We start from the raw sequence: 16,924 nt of genomic DNA, 5'->3' as shown, positions 1-16,924 counted from the left end.
CACTAGCTTTGTGAAAGTTTTTTGCGTGCATTCCTATTTATGTGCCGCGCATAAAGTTTAGTGCGCCGTCAAAATGTTGGCCACGAAGACCAAGAAGGGCAGAATGGCAGAAGCCGGCTACAATGGCACATAAAAGGGAACCGCGTTGTGTTAGCCGGCAGCGCCTAAAAGGCTGCACGCAATTTTTCCATTCGCCGCCACTCCGTGCGTGTGTATTTGTAGCAGTGAGTACGTGTGTGTGGTTGGGTGTCTGTGTGTGTGTGTGTGTGCGCGCTGCGGTTTGTTTGCATACAAAATTTGTACGTGTTATTTTAACTTTGCCGCTTTTATGTTCTATATATATACATATATATGTATATATATAATTTTTTGTATCTCCTTTGTTGGCCCTGCAGAGGCAGCCACGATTTTAACACCTCTGCAAAAGTGGGGAGGTGGCAAATGGGAGTGGAGCAACTTTGGTCCTTCAGGTGTTAATGGTTGCTGTACGGTCCGTGTGCGTGTAGCAGATAACATTTCCGTATCCGGTTGCGTATCTGTGCGATCTCTGCCGGTAGCGCGGAAAATAAGAAGACAACTCCGTGTTTGCTTTCACATTTATATTTGTTTAAACACTCTTTGGGGGGAAAAAGGGGTCTTGTCGTATTCATTTACTGTATACATATACATATCATCATATATAGTAGTTATATCTTTCGGGAGTCTTTATCCATTAGGTATCGCTACACACAGGATGGGGGAATATTTTCCAGGGGAAAGGGGCAAGGACAGTTCTGCTACAACTTAAACACCTAACTTATAGTTCTAGTTTAGCAAAGGTTCTTAACAATACGGATATGACACATATCCAGGTTCTCTTTTATACAGTTCATACAACTAGGATGTGCGGCAACTCAAAGCTTCTCAACTTCGGGGCCATCGGTAATGGATCCATCAACAATATAATTTAATTTCAAGTTCCCTTCTCCCTTACGGTCTTAATTTACAAAACTAAATACAATTGGAAATACTTTCAGAGTCAGGAAGCAAATACTTGCTAGAATCGTAACTAAAAGAGGGGAAAAGAACACTTTTCCAGCATACTTTTCCCCATTTGTTTTTTGTTTTTTCCTTTTTGTTTTTTTGTTTTTGCTTTTTGCAATTATGTAGTTTTAGCATCTGTTATGGGAAAGTTTCCAGCTACCATTCGAAATTGATGCCACTCAGACATTATTTGACAAAAGTCCAAAGTTTGCCTTAGACTTTGTCGTTCCATTCAAGTATTTACACAGAAATTACGCACAACGAACCCTCAGCTGGGCTTGATTCGGGAACGAAGGGCGGGGGGATATGTCATATATATATATATATATATATGGGATTCGAATTTAGTTACTTAACAATTTTACTAATTGAATTCTGTGCGCCTCTCTGCGCATGAGTTTACTTTTTGCGTTCCGAAGGGGATCTGTTTTTAATACTATTTAACTCGTTTCCTTCCACTCGCGTTGCTTAATGATTTTTACATGCTATAACACATTTACCCAATTTGTCTGTTTTTCTTTTCTCTTTTTTTCCCTTCTCGTCGCTTCTTAACGCTTCTTGCCGCTTAAGAACTAAGGATATTACACTTAAAGTATACAAAATCACCATTTATGCTCTGCAATTGCAATTGAATTGAATTGAATTGAATTGAAATGAATGCGTGTTAATTGAATCGAGTCGAAGGGGTTGCCATCCGGCGTCTTGGCGTTGTGGCTTAGGTCAGCTCCGCGCCGAGTAGCCACTGCCCAGTTCTGGCCAGGATGATGGCGATGGTAAGCGTTCGCAGGAAACTGCTCTCCGAGTGCCCAGCCGCACCTTTGACTGTGGCAAAGAAATGCAAGCAAATGACAGCGAATCGAATTAGTTAGGAGTGGAGGATGAGGAGGAGGAGTAGGAGTGGGCAATGGCTTCGTGCCAGGTCACTCACCCAGCAGCATGGCCTCGCGGTTGTCGATGATGCCCGGTCGCCGCTGGAGGACGCTCTCCTTGCCGCCCTTCCACAGCACCGGCGATATGCTGGCCAGGCACTTGACGCGCATGTCGCCCTCGTGGAAGTGGCGCGGCTCCAGCGGCAGCTGCAGGCCCAATGTCGAGGTGATTAGCCCGTGTTTGTGCACGATGTCGTTGTATTTGTGCAGGTAGTGCTCGTCGAGGATCTGAAATAAGACGGATGAGGGGGCTTAAATGCTGCACTGCCGATAAGGATTTCTTTGAAAAAATGATTCCACTAGTAGATTTAATTTAAGTCCTTTTGAATTCAATTTGTGCTGTTTCTTCGTCTGATTTTGTCTCAGTCTTAAGTTTTTAATCGGCTCAAATATAAGAGACAAAATTCAGAGAATCAGACTAGCATGATGTGGTAGTTAAATGTCGTTTAATAATTGATTTCTGAGGAAAATGATAGCTGTCTTAAATCAATTACCAAAATAGCAAGCGTCAGACATATGCTCATTGAGATAATGACAATTAGAGAATGACAACGCTTTCAGCAATGTGAACGCATATTATAAAAACTGATGAGGATTTAGTCCAAATGCCAGGCTTGGAAAAATTACCAGCCAGCATTTTCGTTTTCTGCAGTTAATTCCAATTTGCTCGCCGTGTACGAGCGGAATTAAAAGTCTGAATCGGGAGTTTCCTGCCATCAAGTACTAGGGGTTGGCACACGCGGCGTATGAGCAACGGAAACGGAAGGCGGGAAACGGGACCCGCAATGGGCGTGTCTGGAACATGTCTGGCGAATGCTTGAGGGGACGCTATTGTGTTCCAAGCCGGGGATTCGGAGTTGGAGTAACAGCCTCCGACTCCGTCTTCGTCTCCGTCTATGCCGCCGTCTCCGAGTGCGACTTCCAAGTCCAATGAAGGTTACAATTACAAGAGCTTGATAATTCCTCCCTTTCAGTGTTTGCTGCTGTCAGCAGAGTGCACTGCCTTCACGAGGGGCGGAAGTGGAGCGGTAGGCGATGGAGTGGGGTGGGGGTTGTTGAACAAATGGATAGGGGGGCTGCACTTAAACTTGGCTCGAAAAGAAATAAAATCATTTGCCATAAATAAGAAAAATGTGCAGACCTGATAAAAAATGTGAAACGCTCAAATAAATAACTTGAACTTTTCCCTGCTGCTACTTTTTTTTTTCGATTTGCTTCGAAATTGGGTTCTGCGTGGGTAATCGGAATGGGAATTCGAATTCGTTCTGTCCTCGGGGTTTGGGGTTTGGGGTTTTTGGGGCGGAGGGGGAATTGGTTAGCACTTTGCCAGCGAAATTGTTGCCATTTGTTAGGCGATTGGTTGCCTTCAGCCGAATGCTTTGCCATTGTGCCTCGCTTTAAACTTTAAGGGCATAAATTAAAACTGCAAAGTCCGATTTCGATTTCGATTCCGGTTCGCTGCTGACACAACAAACATGCTAGTAATGCCGTCAGCTGTCCATAGCACTGCTGCCATCCAAAACAGAGGGAAATTTAGGAGTACTGGTCATAAAACAGAAGGCACTTTGAATGCCCGGCGCGTTCCGGAAACTTTCACCCAAGATGCCGCCAAAAATTTATTTCCACGCATTTTGCGGGCTGGCCAAAGCAGTTATATTAGAAGTTTTTCGTGGCATTTGCGAGAATATCTTGGCCCCAGCTCAAGATGGACACTTTTATTGCAAATTGCAGGAATGCCTTGCAGGGCAGCGCGTATACGACATGTTGTCGTAGGCGGCCAGACAAATGCTATCAAATGAGTCCTCCTCAATTTCATTGTTCTCCAGGCTGCCTCCTATCCCTATATATGTATGTACTTTTGACGGATGCTCGGGTAGCGGATATCATAGGGTGGTCTTCATTATTCAGGAACGGGTGAGGAAAGAGGGATGGTGATTCCAGCTGCCATTGTTGGAAGGCAAATAAACCGGGAATCGTGCCTAATCGCACTTATTGATTTTTCTCGTATTTATACAAAGCGAACGAGAGGCACGAACCCACCGTATTCCAGGATTTTTGTAGTTGGGGGGAAGTCAGCATGGTACAATGAACTAACTCGTACCTTAACGCCTCGATTCACACAATTTGAGTGCCATGTAGTCAGCGTCGACGATAAAATGCAGTGCGCCACCCACTCGCCGCCGCCTCTCGATTTTTGTGTTCCGGCCACGGCAGACATGTAACGAGCTTTCGGCCAGATGGATGGCCCAGTACCAACCAGTTTTAAAGAAACCCCATTCTGAGCCCCAACACCATCACCCCCACTCAGCCAATATATACACGTATATATGTATACACCTGACGTAACCTACCCTAAGCTGCCGACATCGGGCCATAAAACATGCCAAAGCCAAAAGGGAAGAAAGACCGAAAAATGTATTCGAAGCCTGCCCGTCTACATGAGTTTTGTTCATGAAATTATTTCAACAACCTGCCCAGCTGAGTCCACTTTGCTCCCGTGCTCCTGAACTCCTTCTCGCTGTCTGCCGCGTTGTTAGAGGCTTAAATATTTACTGTATGCATAATTTCTACATTTTTCCCTGCTCTTGATTAGCACAGCAGCGTTTAGGTGCGGAGCCCAAATAAAAGGGGTAAATGTTGTAACTTTTTATTTGGCAAAAAGAGGGCGAACTAAGGGAAGCATATATACATATATATAAATGAATGAAGGGCGTTAACAAACTCACCGGCTGCTCATTGACAAACCACTGCAAATGCGAGGCCGGATGCGATTTGCCCGACGTGCAATTTAAATACAAGTATTCGCCGATCTGATACTGATATTGCTGTCCTCTGATGTGCGGTCCATCGCGCGGCAGAACTGAAATGGATGTGGAGTGGAGGATACATCAATTATGGATACAAGATTTGCATAAATAAAATGGGCGGATTAATGCGCGATATTATCCCTTCTGATTTTATCTGGCGTGGCTTTGAACTGCGTCCATTTGCTGGCCATTTCCCATATTCACATGGCCAAAAGTCCAACCCCAAACCAGTTGCCAATAAATATTTGCTGCGGCTTTCGCCCCTTGGTCGAGTAATTTATTAACAATTTTTTTGTGTTGCTTTGCTCGGCAAATATTTACCCAGCACACACACTCTTCGTTTTATGTGGGGAAAGGGGGCCTTTCCCCTTTTTGCACAGACGATTTCAATGGGATATACAAATAAATATTTTTTCGCTGCTCAAATAGAACATAAAACACACAGATAAACCAACAGCAACACAACTCCAATTGCAAAGTGGGTTGTGGAGTTTTCTGGGTGTTCAGGGACTACACAAAATATGTTGTAAGCGGCCAGACTGCGGAAATATCCATTAAAATGGCATTTTAACTTATAAATCGCTGGCGTGACCGCCCCGCAATCCCTTTTCCCGCCTTTGCCGGTCTACCGTTTTTATATATTCCTTTTGCCGCTGGCCATTTGGTTTAAGTAAATAAAAATAGTAAAAAAAAGAGGGAAAAAAGGGGGGGCAGAGCGGAAAGAAGCAAAGTTTAGCGCGTGTGTAAAGCGTTAAAAAATGCAGGGACCCGGCTTGGATTACAAAAATATGCTGTTATGAAACTAAAGCTTATGAATGACTTTTTAAAAGCATTTCCGCCCGCGCGGCACGATAAAGAAAGCCAAAACAAACAACAGCGGCAGTCGCATTAGTCGACCAAAAGCAAAAGCCGGCAGAAGCTGCAAAAATAAACTCGATCCGAATCAGAATATATATATACATATATACTATATGTGGGTGAATGTGTGGGTGAGCTTGTGGCGGAAAGTGGACCGCAGAAATGGTAAACAGAGCCACGAAAAGGCTTTTAAATATTCAATTTAAAACAGCTATAGCTCTTACCAAAAATAATAAAGTATTAGGGCAGATCGAATGAAGGTCACAGCAGGGATAATTTTATGCGTTTCAGCTCTTAATGCATTTCGTTTACAGTATGAGCGACTGGTTTTAATTCGAGTTTCATTCATTGGCATATTAAAATCCTATTTGTCTTACGTATTTCAACTAGTAATTTCAATAAAATCCCGTATCAATTCCCACTCAGGCATTGAGTTCTCTGAGTTCTTAGCCGCTTATTGAAATTCCTTGCAGCTTGAATCAAAAATCTGTGTACAAAAATACAAATGAATACTATTCACATTGGATTTGGGTATGTATCGAAATGCTGCCGAACAAATAAGCAAACAAGATCCGGCTCTGTGATGCCAATAACGACGGAGGTCCTGATTTAAAACCCACTCCTGCCCACCCTCACCCCATCGCATTTGTCCTGTATTTGCGCTCTCAATATTTGCCTGTAATTGATGTGAAATTTTTCGAGCAAACATTTGCTCGGTTGTGTGGCTGCTGCTTGCGGGGGGTGCAACAAAATATAATAAAATCGAGGCAGGCAAATGCGGAACGTGACTTTGAATAGATTGCCATACGAATGGGGCATTTGGATAGGGCGTACTTACACACAATGTCCATCCGCCCCTCGCCCTGCACCGACGAGAAGTTGGGCGCCTCGGCGGACACCTCGCAGCGGTACAATCCCGTCGAGTTGAGCGTCAGTCCGCGCAGCAGAACGCGACTCGCGTCCGAAAGCTCCTCCTGCAAGGACATTAGCATTAAACAATTGTAAATTCTACAGGCAGCTATAAAAAAATATACAGATGCTTGATTTGAGAAAAATAGGACTTAGGAAATGCAAAATACAGTGCCCTTCTTTTCTTATAATTTTTTCTAATATTTCTTCGGAATACTTGGGGTGAGTACTCACAATGACTCGCACGCCGTCCACGCGGTAGCTGGTCTTCGGCGGCCGGGCCTTTGGCACGTAGCGGTAGAACTCCTCGTTGTCCTTGTACCACTTGATGGCGTACAGGGCCTCGCCCTCCTCGGTCTGCTCCTCCTCGTCCTCGTCCTCCTCCTCCTCCTCGCGATCGTGACTATCATCGAAGCTGTCCGCCCGATCGAAGTCGGGCATATAGGCCGCCGGACCGCCGTTATTGTTCCCATTGCTCACGGACACGGATCCGCTGTGCGTACTGGCGCCCACATGGGCGGCACCCAGATATCCGGAGGCGGCACTGCCCCGGTAAACACTGTGTCCGTACGGCGACTTTTCCGGCGGAGCCGGCAACTGCTGGTGGCTCTGTTGACTCTGGTACTGACGCATGGCGATGGGCTCACGCTGCCGGGGCCGCTGGCCATGTTGCCGCTGGTTCTGTCGCATCCTGGAGCGGTACGAGGAGCGTTCGTCCTCCAGCGCATCGCCATCCGGATAGTGGAACTCGCCGGCGTGCGTCTGGTGACCGTGGCCATGGTCCGAGTGGCCCTGCAGACCCGTGACCGTGTGGTGCGTCCGGTTCAGCTCATACTGGCACTCCAGAAACGCGGACTCGCCACGCAGTTTGTAGGCGGGAATGGAGACCTTTATCATGCGCAGGCCAACAGCAAAACCTGCAGGAAGAACAATACAAATATATATATCTCAATTAATAATAAAGTTTTCGGAGCTTAATATGCAAATAAAATGAAATTTGTCATGTTCTTAGCTCAAGAGCTGCAAAACTTACTCAATAACGGTGTCACCAATCAGGCGAAAATATTCACCAAAAATATCAAAATAATATTCTTTGTCGCCCAAGACGAGAACGACAAATATTGAAATCAGCGAGACTGGGAAATCAATAAACTGGCAAGTCGCCCGGGGATGTCGAGCGCATATTTGCATAAGAAAAGGGCGCAGGATGCGGGATACAGCGAGGAGCAAGGATACTCGCCGGCAGAAGGACAGAGTTCAGAGGAGCCGCCGGGCAATCGCCAAGGATTACGCTAGTCGCAACAAGGCCAGAGGAAAATTAAAATATTTTCCGCATTGTCCGGGGCCGTCAAGATGAGTCAACTTCTTGTTGCTGATGACGACGCACAAATTTAGCGCCTGCCAGGCTGCGATGGCCAAGTATTTGCATAATTGATTTGTCCTGTGGACTAGACCACTAGACCACTAGTGCAGATCCACTGCTGGCACGGCTGCCAGCACAAACAATTATTGTTTTAATTAAAAAGGACCCACGGTTTTGATCGTCAATTGCTTATTTATGAGTAGCGATTCTGAAATATGCAGGCGCATGGAGGCGGATAAATTGTGGCAGGTGGAATGGCCATTGTTCTGGGCGCAAGGCTATCTGTTATCCCGTGTCGGTCGGCTCGTAAATATTAATAAATGAGTGCGTAATCGGGCTTAATCCTTTGTGAAATTACAGCACCGCCGAGTCAGGGCCGCAATTTATAAAGGCCGGCCGTGTGGCAGCCGAAGGACATCGAGGACGACCAACAGGATATGGGCCGATTGTACACTTCCTGGCTGTCATCCACCCCCAGAATTACAGAATAAATGCCCTGTTTAGCGGTTTATTTTTGGCGAAGCTGCTCAGCCAGCGTTAAATTAGAATCGCAGTCGTCATAAATATTTGAATATCTGGCCATTAGTAGCAGGAGCAGGAGCAGGAGCAGGAGCAGGACTCTGCGTCGGCTAATTGGCCATTGGCACTGCCATTGGCAGCTGGCAAAACTTTGGCAGCCGCTTAAAGACGTCAGCAATTGAATGGGATTAAACAGATTGACAGTCTCTGATCTGGGACTTGGCGAACAAAACTTTTCCATTGCAGCTGCACAACTTTCAGGATTTCACAGGCTCTAAGGCTCCCAGGCTTCCAGGACCCCGGGAGACCGATTGAAATTGGCAGGACTGAAGCGTGTGGTTGGTTGCGGATACTCGATGCTCGAGTCGAGTGAGTGCAGTAAACAATTTTGATTTGCCTAACTCACATTTAATTACGTGCTGAATACGATTGCTTTTGATTTGGCCTCGAGAATGCTAGAATTTTGCATTTTCCCGTGTTACCTCGCACTAATTACATTTGGCCATTAATTAGCGCTGGTATTTCAAGTACTGGGCGAACACGTGGGTGAGCACGTTGTTTAATTGGCCAATTTTTATGACAGCGACTTTGATGGACGAGTTGAGGTGCGTCCGCCCCCGTGCCACGCCCACCTGCTGATGTCAGTGGGGAAATGGGCCTAATCAAATTAGGCCGCTTGCCGAAAAAACAAAGGCCGTCAGCCGACTGCTGCAAATGCGATGCCATATACACGTATGTATATGTATGTAAACAAGAAGCATGAAAAGCGGTAAGCACATGTCATTTGGGCAATGCTACGGCTTGTCTAAATGTTAATTAAAAAACAGCAATGTCCCAGTCAAAAAACGCTGGCTGGATCGCATGGAGAGCAGCGAACAATGGGCGAAAGTTGCATGAGAGCTGATTAAAATTGCCTGCAGGGCGGGCTCCATTCAAAGAAATGTAGCCAGGGGGAACTAAGAGCTCTCCGTTCTCGCCAGCAAGTCAACTCTGCATTGATAGCAGCCAAGTCGAGTCGAGCGACAAAAGCATGCATATATGTAGATTCGGATGCGAAATTAAATTACAAGTTGATGTGCTCCGAATGGAATTCCATTTCAATGAGTTTTGTGGAAAAACACACATACAACTCGTAAATATGCCACAAGCACAGCATCTCAGCATTGTCTAAATGCAACGCTGTGTGTCTTTCCCCATGAATGGGGTACCAACGCAATTGTACTAAGCATTAAGTCAGGATTTTCAGGCCTTTTCACACGAAAATAAAGGCTTTTTATGAAAAATCTGTAATATGTAGACAAAAGGGTATGTTATGTATCTGTTTGTCATACAAATAATATTGGCTTTAAAGGGGCTTACTTTGTTTAATAGTTATTTCCTAACTTTCCACTAACTTTTAATTCTAAGTTCGATGGTGGTTTCTAAGGTAATTTGATTTTGCCAATTTATAAAATGAATATTTCGCAGGCAATTTACACTCCACAGCCACTGTGACCCGGGGCAAAGACAACAAAGAGCAAAAGTTTCAACTGTCTGCCTATCAGACTCCCAGCTCGACTTGACTATCTAGTGCTCCTCGCGAACCGCCGAACTTGGCAAAATAAAGTTCCATATTTAAATTAGTATGTAAAGTATCCGCAAAGCAACGCGGCGCACTTGATGTAAATTGAATATGCATAAGCCGGTGTCGTGGCAGAAGGAGGGAGTATCATTCAGTATGCATGATAATTTCGTTCATTAACGCATATTTAAACAGGGCTAGCTCCCCTCCCCCCTCTCTCACAAGCACTCCCTTTGGGTTGCCCCGCAGCTCACCTGCAGGTTAAATAAGTCCTCCCCCGTTCTGGTCCTCTGAACTTTTCTGGTGTTTAGCATAATTCGATAAAATTGGCAAACAGAACGAGCAGCGGAGAGCGGGGAGCGGAAAGAGAAAGGACTGGAAAGTAGAAAGACAAACAAAGGAGGAGCTAAAATCTCCGGAAAGAGAAAGGTGGAAAGGGGAAGGTGGCAGGGTGGTGGCCCAAGGTAAACTGACCCACTGTGCGTTGCCAAATAGCGCATAATGAAGGCCGCCATTAGGAGATAAAGCTGGCAACAAAAATCGGTTGTACCAGCTTAGTTGCTATCAATGATGGGCGGCTGTGAATCGGGGGGAAGGAGCAGAAGGAGGAGGAGGAAAGGAGTGGGATCGGTTGAACGGCCCTTAACTTTATACCACTAATGAGTTTGCGCCTTTGCAGCAATTATGCGCCAGCCCGTGGAGGCTGGCAAACTTTGCTATCTGTTAAATCATTTCGCTGGCGAATGCTGGCCCGAACCTGAGAGCCAGCCCAAAAGTTGCCGAAAAGTGTCAAAAAACTGGAAGACACAACAAGGACGCCACTGCGGCTGCCATTGATAGTGGGCTGCCAGCCAAGTTGGAATGGCGGCTCATTAAGGGCGTACTTCTTATTTGCGGCGTCTAGACTTCATTAAAAAAAAAACTCTGACGTTCGCTTTTGGCTCGCACATTTTTCGCTGTGCCGCTTGCCGCGGTTTGATGAATATTTATTGTGGCATTGACAGCTTAAACTCCGCTTAATGTTGTTCATTAAATGCGTTTAAAAAACAATTATTGCGGCCACGAAATGCGGCGTGCGGTGGGGTGTTGAGTGTTGTGTTGGCCTTGTGCTAAATACGCAAACAATTATATTAAAAAAATAGAACATTAAGAGAGCGCAGTGCAACGCGGGGGGGGGGGGCGAAAAAAAAAACAACCTAGACGAAATTGTAATGAAAAAGCCTTTGGGATAGTTTTAGTTTAGTTTGCGCAGTAACCGAGCAACAACAAAGGCTATCCTTGCATCGCGCGCAACAAGAACAATGCGGCGCAAAAAAGTATGCAACAGTTTTTGAAAGGCCTGCGAGAGAGAGAGAGAGAGAGAGAGATGGAGAGAAAGAGGATAAAAGTACTCATACGCCCCGTTGCCATTGCGCGATTGCGTGTGCACTTTTTTTGTTTCGCCGTTGTTGTGTGCAGGCACCACGAGCGACAACGGCCAACAAAAAACAGAAACAGCATGCAAATCTGTTCAAGCGCTTCTGATGTATTCAAGTTGACACAAATCTGGCGCAAATCCTTGCACACACACACAAACACACATTCTCGCAGGCAAAATGGCCACTCCACCCTAAGCGACACTGACAAGGCGAACTAGCACCAACACACTCGCACACACACACATGAAATGGTGAGACTGGCAACAAAACATTTATGAATAAAATAGAAACAACACGAGCAGCAGCGACAGCAACTGACGAGCGAGAAACGAGCAAATTAAAATCAAAATAACCGCAGGTGATGAGCCAACAGAGCCAACAGAGCCAACAGAGCGGGTGAGGAGTGGCGTGGTGGAAAAGGAAAGTCGGGCAAGAAAAAGGGGGAAAAGGGGGCAACGGGAAATGGGAAATGGAAAAGGGGCGAGCGAGGGAACAACAGTTGCTGAGCTGGCGTGTAATTGAAAAGAGAAATAACAATGGCGCCAAGGCAAAGGCAAAGGCAATGGCGCAACATGTAAACGGTCGTTGTTCCACACGGCGTATGCGCAATATTTGATCACACGGCCAGGGACTCATTTGTGGCCACTTTGAGTTGAGGGAAATGCAAGAAATATAACGATTCCGCCAGGAAGCTGGCGGAAGACGTGTGCCTCACGTTCCATAAACAATTTGCCAAAGTTTTCCCTTATTATTTCCACTGATCGAATCGAATTGCGAGCGTCTGCAGTTTGCCCTTCGGAAATCGATTGCCGTGTTTTGCACTCTAGGTGCGATTACATATTTGCAAAATGAAATGGAATTTATGGGGAACACCCGCTGCTTCGCCCCGCTCCGTGCGTCATTGGCGTTTAATACGTGTGAGTGATTTCCCCGGGGGGTTAACATGCAGTTGGCAGCCGGAAAACCAGGAAAGCAGCGTCGGAAAAGTGCAGAGCCCAAGAACTGCGTCTGTCAAGTCACGTTCACACGACTGCACCTGACAGATGCATATGCGAATGGGTATGGAAATGGAGCCAACTTCGACCCCAGCGAAAATTGACAGCTCACACGCTGGGCTGACTGGCTGGTTGCTGAAACCTGGGAAATTAAGCCCGGGGAAATTCTATTAAAAAAATTATCATGTTTATTTAAAATAAAGCGAGAATTGCCGCTCCAAGTGGCGGCCTTATGTCTGTGGGTACGATGGCTGCTGTGGGTACTGTGGGTACTGTGGGTGATGTGGGTGATGTGGGTGATGTGGGTGGCCTGACCCACTCATTTGTATGCGCTCCGCATGCGGCACACAAGAAAAATAACTGAAATAAGTGAAACGAGCGGGTCGTCAGCGGGGATTCGCATGGTTTGGTTGGGGCGTATATACATATATATAGGGATTAGTGGGCGGTTATGCCCTTTTTTTTTGGGCTGCCAACACGCACACAGAGTTACATATGTGCGTTTGGGTGTTAAAACGCCACAAGTGACTTTGTCGAGCAGTTACAATTTGCTTTTTATTGACTGGCAAGGTGTCGACACGCGCAGAGGCATTGAACTGGAAATGCTGGCGAAAATCACCCATTCAGCTCACCCCACTCAATCGTCCCAATCAGGCCCACTCAAGCAAAGAGACTGAAGGCAAACCAAACCACCCACCAAATGGCATTGAACACTTTTGCACTCACCTTGCAGCAAACAGCAAATGAACACAATGATTCGTGTATCGTTTGTGTATTTCATGTTTATCGCATAATATGTAATCCTTGGCGAAACAATAACGTTGCCTGTGGTATGATGATGATTTTCCTGAGAATGGAAATCCCCGCTGCCGGAAAACTTTTCTCTGGATTTCTTCTTCTCTACCGCTCTGCTACGGTCTTGGCGGTTTCTTGTGCTGATTTAAGCGCTTTTTCCCCGGCGCGTTTTCCCATTTATTGTTGCTTGATGGGGACTTAGCTCGGTTTGTGTGTTCTCTGCGTATTACTTTCAGAAACTTTTCGCATAAACTTCCAGCCTGTTGCCATTAATAGTTGGCTCGATCCGTTCGCCAGGGACAAGTGCTGCGGCAGTCTCATGTGTTCCGGCTGCAGGCAGCTCATTAAACTCGGTTTTGTCTCACTTGTGCAGCCTGCAAAAAAGATCACAATAAATGGGATTTAATAAAGTTTGATGGCCACGCTAAAGGTAAAGTTATCCTAATTGTGGTGTGCCTCCTCCAGGAGACCGCATTTCCAGAAGGAGGAGGACAGCCTTTCATGTGGTCATTTCTCAGAAAAAGTTCCCGTTTTCAATTTGTCCCGGATTCTGTGTTTGGTTTATCATTTCATTTCTCATCAGGTCTGGGCACAACAAACAAGGCAGCCTAAGAATAATTCTCAATCAAATGACATTGTTTCGCTATCTGTTTCTCTTTCTGCAAATGACAGTAACCTTAATTTGGCCATCAGCAAATGATTTCGGTGACCGGAATCTAGAGACAATTTATTGATTGTGCCCATTGTTTCCTGGTTAGCCATGGAAGTGGAAGTGGCAGTGGCAGTGGAAGTGGATGTGGTAGTGGAATGGCAAATGCAAAGGGAAATGGGAAATGGGAACTCATTACATAACACTCCCATCAGCATTTGAGTGTCATTTATTTTTGCCACAAGAGCTACACGTCAGATGTTTGCATGGAAATAGATTTGCCCCAGCAAAGCTTATAAATATACGTTACAAATCGAACGCCGACAAAAGGACGAAGGTTAATGCGTGGGCGTGGTGATGGGCGTGGGGGTTGACAGCTGTTGTGGCCAAGTGCGGCAGCTGAGGTCATAGGTCAGGTCGTGTGTGCCGCAAAGCTTAACAAAATCGAACGAAATTAAGAATTCATATGGAAAGCAAATCAGAGCCGAATAAAAAGGCAAAACTTTTTGAAGAACGCACAGCAAAAAGCCGTATAAAAAGTGGCCAACCCACACCGACTCAATGATGCCCTAGTCAAGCGAATAAGAACAGTTTACTGCCTTCCTGGTCCAACCATGCCTCCGAGCTAATGGACACACTCGCCTAGGCAGAACAAAGAACAATGCTCAAGGACACGTGCCCGAGGCTCCCATTCCGTCGAAGTGCTCATGAAATGCGCATAAATCAAGGAGGCCACCAGCTCGTCCTGCGGCTTTGGCACTGCCTGCCGTCGACCGGGCTCTTAATGAAAAATGAAGCTGAAATAATCATAAAAAAAAGATGGAAGGAAAACAACTTCGGGTGGCAGCCGGCAGAGCGGAAATGTAAATGCCAAGTAAACTGTGACGCTCGTCGCGTCTTATTCTTTTCGCATTTGGCAACTGAAACTTTTCCCTCGCCCGTTTCCGCCCAACCCAAAAAACCCGTATTCCCAGCCCGGGTTTTTTGTCCACACTCGGAGATGGATTTGTCTGTTGCGTTGCTTCATTATGCGCAGTGCCAGCAAAGTTTGCTAGGCTCTCCCTCGCCCCTCGCTCCTTGCTCCCTTCCTCCTGGAGTCCACAGGACTTTTGTTTTGCTTGGCGTGGCCCAAAGTGCTGCGCCTGCGATTATGCAGCAAAAACTTTCGGAGCCGCCATTTTGCATTGCAAAGCGCGGGCAACTCAAATTGGGTTCCTTCTCAGTTATCCCGAAAGACTGACAGAGCAACTGGCTCCACGGCAAAAAATCTTGTCTTTCATTCGCTGTTAGTAGATCAAGGAGGTAATAGATCAAGAGTTTACCTTTTTGTTGCCTTAAGAAGAACGTAATGCACCTTTTTTAACTACTTCTATTGGAAAGATGTAACATTATTCGTATATGAATATTATATCCTCAATTATCGTTAAGCCTTATTACAAACTTTGAATTTTGAATACCTATATTTTAAATAAGTTCGCTAGATGATCAATATCTTTCTTGCTGTGTGTCTGATGAACCGTTGGCTGCCAGCATTTTTGCGCTGCATTTTCCAGCTAAGTTGGCTAATTCTTAAGTTGCTTAAATATGTGCAAACATTGCGCGACAAATGTAATTCGTCTCCTGGCATTGTGTCCTGCCCTCGTGGCTCCTTAACCACCCCACCACCCCCCCACCGTAATTCCCCCTCAACCACTCATCCACAGCCAACATCACTGCCACTGGGTTGGCAACTTTTCTAGTTGCGGTCCCATCATATTAGAATGCAGCTCCACTCTGTGCTGAACTTTTAGCCACTGCTCCGCAGCTTCTGTGTGTGTTTTTCCTCAGTTCTTCCTTATTCCTTCCCTTGCCTTTCCATCCAGGACCTCCAGTCCTTTTGTATTTTTTGTCTCTATCGGGAGGACTCTGTTTGTTATTGTTGTCGCTCTTGTTGACTGCAGAAGTTATTAAAGCTGCAGCCGCACTTTATTATTGTGAAACAAAACCCGAAACAACAACAGCAGCAAGGAGCTGAGTCGCAAGTTTTGCTCGAGTGTGTGTGTCTGTGTGTGTGTGAGTGTGTATCCTGGCAAGCACACATACTCACGCACACAAACTATCGCATTGTTTATCTTTCACATTGTTGACACAACTTTTGCAGGGTATCCCGAAAATGTATATGTATGCGCAGTGCGCACATAGAGAATGTGTGCGTGTGTGTGAGTGGCGAGTGGCCGGGATATCATTTGTATTATGGTAATTTAATATGCATTAGCCAATGTCAGGAACCCGGCCCAAATCGATTATTTTAGCAATTATTATAATTTCCAAACGGCGATGGGCTGGCAAATTAAATTTGTTCCTCCGGCCAGATTTCCATTTCCCCCATGTCCCTGCACACATCTGCATACATACATGTACGAATGTATGTATATACGAGTTAGTATGCAAAATGTAGCCACAAGTGACCTAATAATGTCGGGGGGCAACATTTGAAGGCTCCCCGTTCGTTCCGTTCCGTTTCGTTTCGTTTTGTCGATGTCAGAATGTCAACCAGCTATTTACATCTCTGTACACATGTTCGTGCCCATATGTGCATTGTGTCTGTAATAGTATTGATTTTTCATTTGACACATGGGTCGCACTTATCACTGCACACACATCTACACCAATATATACTCGTACACAAATATGTGTGTTATATGTGCTTTTACGGGGTGTTGGTCGGTACAGGTGTGTTGGTTTTGGACGGACGGCTAAAGTTACATTACCAAAAATCGCATTAAAATTCAACAGGCTAAATTATTGTTGGCACAAAGTCAAAATGTGTGACACTTAATCCAATTTAAAATACATTTTGCATTAGCGCTGGAAGCCAAATCCAAAAGCGGACAGCTTTGGTATGCCTGTTAATTAGGTATGAACTAAGTGGTCAGGGCGGAATTACTGATAATCCTCAGGGGATTCATCTATCGGGGGCACTAATTAAGTGGTACATCTCAAGTTACGTTTAAGAACAGAGCAATACATGTTAAATGCCATAGTAGTAATTTAGAACTCAAAGGTGGAACAATTTGATAGGATTTTGTATTGTTGAAGCTAAAAAGTGGCCTTAAACT

General features: G+C 45.5%; 1 protein-coding gene across 1 annotated transcript; it reads right to left on the bottom strand.

The window, feature by feature from the left end:
- Window positions 1-584: 584 nt before the first annotated feature.
- Window positions 585-13,548, bottom strand: LOC6537900. Its single transcript, XM_002098405.3, has 6 exons — window positions 13,109-13,548; window positions 6,761-7,443; window positions 6,456-6,591; window positions 4,679-4,812; window positions 1,952-2,180; window positions 585-1,845 (listed from the first exon to the last, which is right to left on the bottom strand). Exons 1-6 carry the CDS (start codon window positions 13,161-13,163, stop codon window positions 1,739-1,741), a joined length of 1,344 nt encoding a protein of 447 aa, XP_002098441.2. The 5' UTR covers window positions 13,164-13,548; the 3' UTR covers window positions 585-1,738.
- Between the last annotated feature and the right edge of the window lie 3,376 nt (window positions 13,549-16,924).

Source organism: Drosophila yakuba, chromosome 3R (assembly GCF_016746365.2).
Source record: "Drosophila yakuba strain Tai18E2 chromosome 3R, Prin_Dyak_Tai18E2_2.1, whole genome shotgun sequence".
Lineage (NCBI taxonomy): Eukaryota > Metazoa > Arthropoda > Insecta > Diptera > Drosophilidae > Drosophila > Drosophila yakuba.
The sequence above is the reverse complement of the archived record's forward strand: the minus strand, read 5'-3'. Positions and strand labels throughout refer to the sequence as shown.